The sequence below is a fragment of the Molossus molossus genome, unplaced genomic scaffold (genome assembly GCF_014108415.1).
Source record: "Molossus molossus isolate mMolMol1 unplaced genomic scaffold, mMolMol1.p scaffold_m16_p_13, whole genome shotgun sequence".
Classification (NCBI taxonomy): domain Eukaryota; kingdom Metazoa; phylum Chordata; class Mammalia; order Chiroptera; family Molossidae; genus Molossus; species Molossus molossus.
In genome coordinates, this window is record NW_023425348.1 from 66,017,288 (window position 1) to 66,028,624 (window position 11,337).

Below are 11,337 nucleotides of genomic sequence, written 5' to 3' on the forward strand. Positions count from 1 at the left end.
CTTGTCTCAACTATGTAGTATTGCTATTACTTTGTCTGCTTTTATAGCATAATATAACTTTTTATCTGAAAGAATTTCATTGCCCAAAAGCACAAAAATGACCTGGCTATTCTGGTGGTGTTTGTAAAGATGCGTCTGTGAAAGGGAGTGTGTAATCACTTTAATAAAATACACTCATGGCTTATCTCTTTGGAACAGACCTTGTATAATTATATAGTTATGGAATTGAGGTCGTTGAATGCTTTCCTGATCAATCTTCATATTTTAGTGCTTGAGTTTCTGGAAATAGGTACATTACTAATGAGGTTGAATTGTATCTCATTGAGATGGAGTGTTTTGAAGGCCTATGCTAGGTTTTGATTATATTTTATACAATTCTCAAGACTACCATTTAAACACGTTTGTCTCTTAGAACAGAAAATAGTTCCTTTGTATAATTAATCAGTCATTTGGTACAGCTAGTTACATGTCAATTCATTTTTTTTGCCAGTAAAATATATATTTGAATCATTAGGGTAGTGACACCTGTACCTTTTCTGCAGTTCAGGAAAAATATCTTGAGGTTCAAATTGACAAGGAAGGAATAGCTTAAGTTTCTAATCACTGTTCCAACTTTAATATCATATTTTTATGAAATATATAAGCAAACTATTCACAGATAAACAGTTCTGGTATAGTTGACTATATTTCATTGGAAAGTGACAGATCAACCATGCCCACAAGAAAAGGAACAGAAAGAAAGAGAGAGAAGGAGAGAGGGAGGGAGAGAGAGAAGGAGGGAGGGAGGGAGGGAGGGAGGAAGGAAGGAAGGAAGGAAGGAAGGAAGGAAGGAAGGAAGGAAGGAAGGAAGGAAGGGAAGTTGGGAGAATTCAATATTCTAAGAAGAAAATAGAGGAATACACCCTATGATCTCTGAAAGACAGAGGAGGATTAGAGCCTAACATACTGAATTATTTTAATGAAAAATGGTTTATAGCAGTACCCATGGAAGGACTGTCTGCTGCTATTATCTGCAAGTGTCATTTTGTAGGCTAAAATAACATAATCCTTGAACAAAGACCTCTACTGAATCTACACATAGCAATTAAAATATATAAAGTACATTTGCTCTTGTTAATATTATTTATTGTGTTTTTTTTTTAATTTTTCCCCTTTGCCCTGGCCGGTTGGCTCAGCGGTTAGAGGATCAGCCTGCGGTCCCGAGAGACCTGGGTTCGGTTCCCGCTAAGGGCATGTACCTCGGTTGCAGTTTGTCCCTGGCCCTGGTTGGTTGTGCAGGTGGCAGCCACTCGATGTGTCCCTTTCACGTCGATGTGTCACTCTCTCTCTCTTCCTCTCTCTCCCTCCCACTCTACCTGAACAAAAAAATGCAAAAAATGTCCTCCGGTGAAGATAAAATAAAATAAAATAAAATAAAATAAAATTTTTCCCCTTTATTGATTTTTGGAGAGAGAGAAAGGGAGAGGGAGAGATAGAAACATCGATGAGAGAGAACATCGATTGGCCGCTTCCTGCAGGCCCCCCACTGAGGATCAGGCCCACAACCTGGGCATGTGCCCTGACGGGGAATCGAACCCTCTTGGTGCATGGGTCGATGCTCAACCACTGAACCACACCGGCCAGGCTGGTTGGTATTGTTTTTCTTAGATTCTCGTCAATGCATATAAAAGGAAAACTCTTACAACTTACTACCTTTTGAGTTGACATATACGATCATTAAAGCAATTAACTTGTAATGTGGTTCCTTGCTATGGAAAGTTAGGCACGTTTTGATGATACGTAGTGTTTACCTGTCAGGCATGGAGAGAGTGCAAATCATTTGCAAAAGGAAATTTTTGTTATTGTTCGTTCAGTTGCATAATTTGAACCGTCCAACTCAACCTGGTGAGAGAAAGCCAAGTCCTGATGACGTCCAGAAGAGAAGGTGTGGGTGAGAAAGGAATGCTCACAAAGATGAACCTGTTCCCAACCATCCACTGAAGGGGGGCTCTACTAAGGCATTTTGAGCACATCTAGGGATGATCACTGAAAGTCTCGTGCATCAATCTCTTCAGATTCCAGAATAGAAAAAGCACCAGCTTGTAAGCTTTCTTAGAAAAGTAAACATATCGCTACCGAGTACATACAATGCAAGTGTCTCTTCATAACTGCTGTTGAGTATGAGCATCACGCCTGGGCCGAGGTTGCTCCGTGAATCATCTCTACCCTGGTCGTTTCTCGGCACTTCCAGCCTCAGCTGAGCTCACCACTGTTACTTTTGTTGTGCTCTCCCCCCACTATGTGTCTACTATCTCTTCTCTTTTTAAATATTTATTAAAAGTATCAAGGTGACATTGGTTAACAAGATTATATAGGTTTCAAAGGTACATTTCTACAATACGTGATCTGTTCTTGCATTGTGCACCCACCACAGAAAGGGGGTTAGTAAAGAGTAAAGGGAGTCAAATAAATGGTGATGGAAGATGATTTTACTTTTACTTCTCTTTTATCCTCATGACTGCCACCAAAAACTCTAGCAATTATTCAATAGTTAGTTCTATCACACTCATCCCTCTGTGATACTTTTATATGTCCTTGTTTATATATTTATTTCTGCTTTCTCCCTCAGAGTTAAGTTCTAGTAAGTGTGAAGATCTCGTCTATCTTTTTCCCCTGTTCTGTTTCCAACCCTGGAACAGTGCCTGGCTTAGAGTGGGAATTCAATTAACATTTTTTCAACTACATTTTTTTATTGGTAACCACACCTCTTACTCTGTAGTCTAGATTCTTTAAATGAAGAGGATTGCTTGAAGAATTACATTATTGCCCTGGCCAGTGTGGCTCAGTTTGTTGAGCATCATCGTGTGCACTGAAGGGCTGCCAGTTCAATTCCCAGGCAGGGGACATGCCTGGGTGGCAGGCTCATTCCCTGGCAGGGGACATGCAGGAGGCAGCGGATCGATGTTCCATATTTACACCGATGTTTCTCTCCTTCTCTCTCCCTCTCCCTCTAAAAATGAATTAAAAAAATTTTTTTAAAGAATTACATTATGTTGTTTCCATTCAGCTTCCCTAGAAGTAGACCCATTGGTTTAATTCTATATTAAGTGATTTTAAGTCTAACTTCAAACCCCAATTTTACTGGAAGATTTTTAAATATATAAACACAATTTTACATAACCTTGAAACCTCTATTTTCTCATCTATTTCCTCCCAAAGAAAAACATCAATTGTTTATTTTTATTATGTTTTTATCCATAATAGCAAAAGAGAAGTATTAGTACTAATTTTATTTTACATCCCTTTAAGTAAGCAAATGATCTTCTACTTCCTTTTCTTTTCCTCTTCTCTCCTCTGTCTCTGTAAGGATGTCTAAACCTGTATTGGATTTTTGTGAGAGTTTATTTGAGCCGGACTGATAACATAAGCCAAGGAGTAAGATCTCAAATTATTGCAGTTTCTTTTACACATATGGAATTAAGGACAGAACATAAGGAAGACTACATGAAGGTGGGAGAAAGCAAGGTGGGGACAAGATTATGTGCCGCCTTAAGGGTACTCCCCTCAGAGTGGTCTGGAAAGAGGATTACTCTGCCATTCCAAAGGTGGGGGGATAAATGGTGATGGAAGGATACTTGACTTGGGGTTGTGAAGACACAATACAATATACAGATGATGTATTATACCAGAAACCTATGTAATTTTATTAACCAATGTCACCCCAATACATTCAATAACAACGACAACAAAGGTGTGTTAATCTAGATGCATATGAACAACTGGAGAGGTCTTATTTAAGGCAAATGCAGACCCTTTACTATAGAAGTTATATGCCTGGGGCATGACTGCCCACCGTGACCTTCCCAGTTAGGAATTGATCAGCTCACCCTGTGAGACTACATCTGGTCACTGGACTTGTCGGATTTATTACGGAGCTCATTTTTCATTCGCCTCCCCCCTTTCCTCTTCCTCCTCTACGTGTGAGAATTGTATAACTGTTGATTCTGCGGCATACTTTATATTTGTTTTTGTGTGTGTTTACAATTCTGTAATACATTGCTTATTGTATTTTGTGTTCACCACACCAAGTCAAGTCTCCTTCCATTACTATTTATCCCCCCTTACCTTCTTGTACCTCCCTAACCCCCTTGCCCTCTGGTAAGCCGTGTCACCCCATTATACTTGTTGGCTTATAATCATTAATGGTAATAATAATGATGATGGCAGAAGAGGGAGAAAGAGGAAATTTTTACTATTTGTTAACATTTATGTTGACTATTTTTATATGATTTTTAAATTTTTATCCTCAAAATAATCCCATGAAAAAGTAGCTCCAGTGAAGCAATCTGAGACTCAGAAATAAGTAACTGATCAATTATTTGATCAAGATCACTACTGAATAAACATCAGAACTAAAATTGAAGCAAAGTCTGTTTTACTTCAAAGCACTTTTAATCATTTGGCAAAACTGCATTTATACTACAATGTTGGTAATTCTTGCCTTTCTTAACTACAGTCTCTGAAATTTTTGGCAATCTGCATGATATTGCAACAAAATTGAGAAAACTCCGTGATGAAACCTCTTATTCATGTTCTCAGCAAGCAAGTGTTTGTTTCATCAACGACTATAAAGTTGATAAGATACTGATTAAGGCATGATACCTCGTGTTAGAAGTGTTGCCATTTATCTGTTGCTTCTCTGAGAAATACTAAGAATTTTATGAACCCCATCACATGAAGTTCCTACAATGCCTATGAGGTACAGAAAAAGTAAATTTAAAGGTACTATTCATTATAACATCAAAGTATCAAAAAGGATTTGAACATATCATTTTCTTTAATGTTGAAATTTATAAGTTTTCATTGTTCAGATGATCAAAGGCTTGTCTCAAATAGTCAGCTATGCTTGCATTAATCAAAGCACATACTCCACTGAAAATCCTGCAGTATTTTTCTCATGGCAATGACCTCAAGTGATGCTCCACACACAGAAAAATTTTTTGAGGTCAAATAGATTTGCAAAATGGTTGTATCATACCTCCTTCTAAGAGATGCATAAGACATTTGTGCATTATATAGAAGTGTATTTGATTTTTACTGTGCATTTCGGATGCTGGAGTGCTGCTTAAAATTGCAAGCCCTGGACTTCCGGTCAAGATAGCGACGTCTGGTACTTGCCTCCTCCCACAATCACATCAAAATGACAACTAAACTACAGAACAACCATCATTCAGAACGGCTTGACATCGAGCTGAGTGGAAGTCCTACAACTACGACATTAAAGAAGAAGCCACCTGGAGACTGGCTGCTGTCGCTGCCTCTCAGGAAACTGAAATGGCTTTGTGTTCACATCCCTCAAGGCCTGAGGGTTCAGCAGACCAGTTTCACAAGATGACTGCCCGGGAGAAATGAAGTCTGTGTCCACACAGACTACATGTGTCCACAGCAGTTTGATTCACAATAGTCCCAAACTGGAAACAACCAAAATGGTTGTGCTCAGATAAAGCAATTATGATATATCCATATGATGAAAAGCTACCCAGCAAACTATTGTTACATAACAATGTGAATGAGTCTCAAATCATTAGACTGAGTGAAAGAAGCCAGGCAAAGCAGAATACATACGGTATGCCTTCATTGCTATAAAATTTTAGAAAATGCCAGCTAATTGAAAGACCAATCAACGGTTGACTGGAGATGGGACAGAGATGTGTGTGGTGGGGGGAGATGGAAATTTTTATCTTGAGTGCTGTGATGGTTATTGATACAGATATAGATAAAACGTATCAAATTGTACATTTTAAAAATATACCTCAATAATACTGGAGGGAAATCAACTCAAGGAACTGGAGTAAAATATTCTAAGAAAAAGAGCCCACCTCTACAATGGCCATGCATTTTCGGGTTTTTAATCCAACTTCTAATTTTAGACAGAAAAGAAAATGTTGGGTGGGGGGAAGCAGGACAGCAAAGAGAGACGTTGCTTTAGAAAGGTGTTGAAATCTATTAACTACTGAGGTGTTAACATAATCAATTAAATAAATAATTTCAGATCTGTAAAATAAATAATAAAAAAATGCAAGCTCCATATTTATAGGACTAAATTATTACCCAAGAGTGTTATTTTTTTAATGGTCACTTTAAGTCATTATGTGGACAGATCATTCAAGACCAAAACTCTATGAAACTGTGCATGGGAAGTACTAGGAACTACTTTAAATACAATTGATCAATGTTCAAATAAACTTTTTCTGCAAACATATAGGAGCTATGAATTCCATTATTCCAAACATATTTGGAAATCCTTCACTATACTCGTTTCTTTCTGCACTTATATTTTCTGAGCTGGATTTCATTTTCCTTACACTAGTTAACTTTTGAAAGAATGGATGTAAGTATCATAAAAACAAAGATCAACTGGCTGTATCTATAATAAGAACCAAATGATTATAATTTTTCCAAAGTAACTTTAGATTCTAGGTCTAACTCCAACCTATGCAACAACAACAACAACAAAACAAATTTATTTCGTAGGTAGAGTAGAAGATTTCTCTGTGCAATCTGCCTAAAATTCTGGTGAATAAGGTAGTCAAAGTTTTGACTACTGATTTCTCTTACCATAGTTACAGTCTACTTTTCTACTGTCCTGTAGGCTTATTTAGAAGAATGGGCTGTGTGTAATCATTTTGGAGCTTCTATGAAATATATCTAAATCTAATCTTCTGAAAAAACTCAGTCATTTATTAAAATGTTAAGAATTAAGACATTTTCATAGCCAGTGTTTGTTTTCCTTATTTGTTATTTATTCAGAGATTCTCCGTCGGCCCCTTGGTGTCTGGCAGACACCTGGCTGCCATCTAGGGCTGATAAAGGTTGCCTTTGTCATTAAGGAACTTGCAACATTTTGAGGAGCCTTATATGCTTATACATATGTAAAAAATACTAAGTGCTAAAATTTGTATATGTATTGTATCTTTAGAACAGGAAAGTGTTACTGAGTCTGTTAGTGGCGGAATGATGTGCTTAGGGAGAGAATGATTAAATCATTTTCAAGATGCCACAGGGAAGAGAGACTTTTATCATGGTGTGGTGCCATACACATAGGCCCAGAAAGATAAAGGATAATATGTTGTATGTTCAAGTAAGAGCAATATCGTGTGAGAACAGGGAGCATATGAAATAACTTTGCTCTAAAATCTGAGTTGGAGTAGGTTAAATCTCCTATGCTAACTCTTTTTATTCAATATTTTTTGTTTATTGATTCTAGAGAGAGATGAAGGGAGAGGGAAAGAGAGTTAGAAACATCGATGAGAGAGAACATCGATTGGCTGCCTCCTGCATGCTCTCCACTGGGGATTGGGCCCACTACCTGGGCATGTGTCCTGATTGGGTATCAAACTGATAACCTCCTGGTGCATGAGTCAATGCTTAGCCAGTGAGTCACACTGGTCAGGCACAACCTCTTCCGTTATCATCTACTTGTAATATTTATAGAATGTTAGAGTTCCAAACCAGCTTAGAATAAGACAGTAAGCAGTCAAATGATTCCAGTAGTGTATATATCTGGATTGGGGGTTGAGTCCCCAGTCGAGACAACTGATTGATGGTTCTCTCTCTCCCTTCCTCTCTAAAATCAATAAACATATCCTCTAGTGAGGATATAAATAAATAATAAATAAATAAATCTGCTTCAACTAAAAAAACAAACAAACAACAACAACAACAAACCCAGCTTCAGTATCCTTCTGTTTGACCCTAAAGAAACAAATTGACTCGTTCAAGGTCAGAGCTAACCAGTGGCCATAGACTATTGAACTCCTAGGCTCTGTTTGACACAAGAAAAGAATTTTGGAAAATACCCCCCAAAAATGTATACTCTTACATTAAATGATTTTTTTCTTTCTTTTTTTTTCTTTCTTTATTTTTGTTACAAATGTTTCTCCTTTTTCCCCCCACTGATCACCCCCCCACACACACTGTCCCCAGCTTTGTTGTCCATGTCCATTGTTCAGGCACACATGCATATAAGTTCTGTGGTTTATCTCTCCCCCAACACCCCCTCTTCTGGGGATTGTCAGGCTGTACCCCACTTCTATGTCTCTGGGACTATCCCATTTCTCAGACTGTTACGTTCATTATATTCCACAAATAAGTGAGATCATATGATACTTGTCTTTCTCTGTTTGGCTTGTTTCGCTTAGGATAATACTTTCCAGGTCCCTCCATGTCGTCTCAAAGGATAAGAGATCTTTCTTTCTTACAGCTCATAGTACTCCATTGTGTATATGTACCACTGCTTTTTTATCCATTCGTCTACTGATGGACACTTGGGCTGTTTCCAGATCTTAGCTATTGTAAATAGTGCTTTTTATGGTTACTTTAAAAATGTGTTCAATTGGAAGAAAACAAGGAAGGGAGGAAGGAAGGATGAGAGATAGTGAGGAAAGGAGAATGGAAGGGAGGCAGACAAAGAAGAAAAAGCACAAAAGGGAGGGAAAGAGAAACAGCAGAAGGGAAGGAAATTTTACCATTTTGACCTTGGTTTAAGTGGAAAGGAAGTCCAATTGGAATACACTGCCAGCAATTCAGCTTCTTCAAAATAATTGAGGCTAATAAGATGAGATTTTCTGGTTAATAAAATATAGGATATTATACCCAGAAATAAATTTTTTTTTAAATCCTCACCCGAGGACATTTTTTCACTTATCTTCAGATAGAGTGGGAAGGAGAGAGGGAGGAAGAGAGAGAGAAACATCGATGTGAGAGAGACACATCGACTGGCTGCCACCCACACAACCTTACGAGGACGGAGACGAACTGCAATGAAGGTACGTGCCCTTAGCGGGAACTCAAACCAGAACTCTCTGGTCCGCGGGCCAATGCTCCAGCCTCTGAGCCAAACCAGCCAGGGCCAGAAGTAAAATATTTTTAAGGTAGTGAAGATATTTCTGCTAGACAGATACAATGATCATATTGTTTAAGTTGCTTCTTGGCTTGCAATATTGATGTTCCTGCAGGCATGCAGACCTTTGACCTATTGATATCTTAGAGGCTAGACTCATCACCATTGTAGTTGTTCTGTAATTCTTTGTTTTACTTTATTTTATTTTTTTCAAAGAAAGAACTTAGCATTGGAATTGAACTTGGTTCTGGTAGCTCAGTGCTATGAGCACCACTGAGATTCCCAAGCCCATGGTGAAGGCTTAGCTTCTCCTAGGACCCCACTCATCTTGTGATGATTTTGTCCCTAGCTTACCCTTTTGGTTTGTATATAAGTAAAGAAAGTGTCTCAATGGGAAGAATACAAGAGAGCTTTTCTAAGCCCTTCCTTTATTTAATTTAATATCATTGACCTATTTTTAATTGCAACTTTTACAGGAGGACAGGACATGTTTAATGAAGCATAAAGAAAACCCCCCAAGCAATGGCACTGCAGAACCACAGCCTACCCCACAGGTATTTTTTTATTGGTTGGTTTTGATTCCATCTGGTTCAGTGACTTTTCTCTCTTGCTCTCACTGAACCAGGGATGCCATATTGAATAAAAGACACTCCTTTACCTAGTGCCTCCGGACCTTTCCATGGCCACCATGCCTGCACCTATTATCTGAGGTCCTCAGAGGAACAAGGTTGAGGGAGGTGTCCATCCTCTCCCCCACAACCAAGAAACAAAACAAAAACTGAGAGCAAAAAATATGCATCTATTCCTGAGGAAACAAAAAAGATGAAAAGATTTGGGAAAGCAGAGGAGGTAGAAAAAGTACATATCCTCCATAAAAACAAGCACACACAACTCAGGAGCTTAACTCTGAACTTCTCTCTATGTGTCTATATTCTATATGTGTCTAAAACTATTATATCAAGTCTTAAATTTCATTCCACTTGACACGACATTTTTCAGATTTTGGGTTAGATTAAAATTGAGTGGTTTGGCCATAGTCTTCTCAAAATATTTTAAAATATCTTGCCATTTGTAGACAATATATTATGAACTTTCATCAAGTAGCAGTATTAACATATTTATATTTGTATTATTTTTGTCTGGCTTTAGTTTTCTGTGAGATATTTGTTGAGATATATGAATTTAAATTAATATTATGTTACACTTTAAATTTTACCATCTACATATGTTTCATTTTGACTTTCCTAATTGTCTTTTTATACTGTTTGACAGAAGTTACAAATGCCTCCTTGTACTGAATGTGAAGTGGAAAAAAAACAGGAAAAAAAATTCACCAGCTTCGAAGGAAGGGCAACTAAAGAAGAAAAAATACTGTAGATACCAAGAAACTGTGTTAAAAACATCCATTTGCTCTCGTCTCCATACCCTTTTTAGACCACAGGCTTGATGGAAATACTAAGTTTTTAAATCATTTAACTTTTTCATAATATTCTGTACTCTAATAGTCTTCAAATTTTCCAAAAGATTCCAGGCCAATTATGATCCTCAAGCAATAACCCAATTAAAATGGATATCCACAGTCATAACTAGTCATTGTCATCAGTAAATTGCCTCGTTATAAATTGGTCTGTTTTGAATGCAAGTTTGACATAACATTTAATTCTTATGATTCATTTATGTATCTAGTTATTCTATGATCTAGTACGTGAAATCAGCTGGAGGGTGATAAAATGTTTTGCATCCTCAGTGTTCTTAGAATCCAAATGGAAATCATATCATAAATAATTTGGTTCACACTGGCTACTTGGAGTCACATTGTTCAAGGTTGGAATCTGTACCAACCTGAATATATGTTTTGAGAGTGTTTGTTGCTATTCTTATTACGTTGAATTATGGGAACAATATCAAGGCAACTATCTGGGAATTAGTCCATTAATGGAATTCATTAAATGTGTTTGGTATAATGTAGACAAAATATGTAAGTGAACAACTACATTTCTGACACAACTGATTAGATTTTTGGCATTCTATAGACACATCTCTATGCTTGTCTGCTAGAATTACTCCAAATTAGAAATCAAGTTGTTTGAAATGTTTGGCATGATTTTTTATATGAAATTTGGGTAGTGGAATGTGGGGTGAGAAGGGGTTTCCAAAATACAAATTTGCAATGATATTTGATGAAAGTAAAATATCCATGTAGAGCCAATGAACCAAGATTTGTATATCTTGAAAACAAGTGCATTATTAAAATAAATTAATGAATTTGATTATCTTTGAAGTTATGGCTCTATATAAGACTATCACTGATCAAATACATTCACTTCTGAATAATCTGAACATAGCTCACAAACAAGAAAAATGGATACTTAAGTCATTATCTGATTGATAGGGTGGATATAACCTCAAATTTACAGACTCAGATTAATGGGTAAAACGGTCAATTGTAGTCTGTG

The 11,337-nt window shown here is 37.2% G+C and overlaps 1 protein-coding gene across 1 annotated transcript in view; it reads left to right on the top strand.

The window, feature by feature from the left end:
- The window catches only part of LUZP2 (leucine zipper protein 2), a 399,750-nt gene extending 389,436 nt beyond the window's left edge, over window positions 1-10,314 (top strand). Inside the window, exons 12-13 of the mRNA XM_036259475.1 lie at window positions 9,358-9,435; window positions 10,154-10,314. Of these exons, the coding sequence (XP_036115368.1) occupies window positions 9,358-9,435; window positions 10,154-10,258 (183 nt within the window). The 3' untranslated portion in view covers window positions 10,259-10,314. The remainder of the gene's footprint in view (window positions 1-9,357; window positions 9,436-10,153) is intronic.
- The last annotated feature ends 1,023 nt before the right edge of the window (window positions 10,315-11,337 follow it).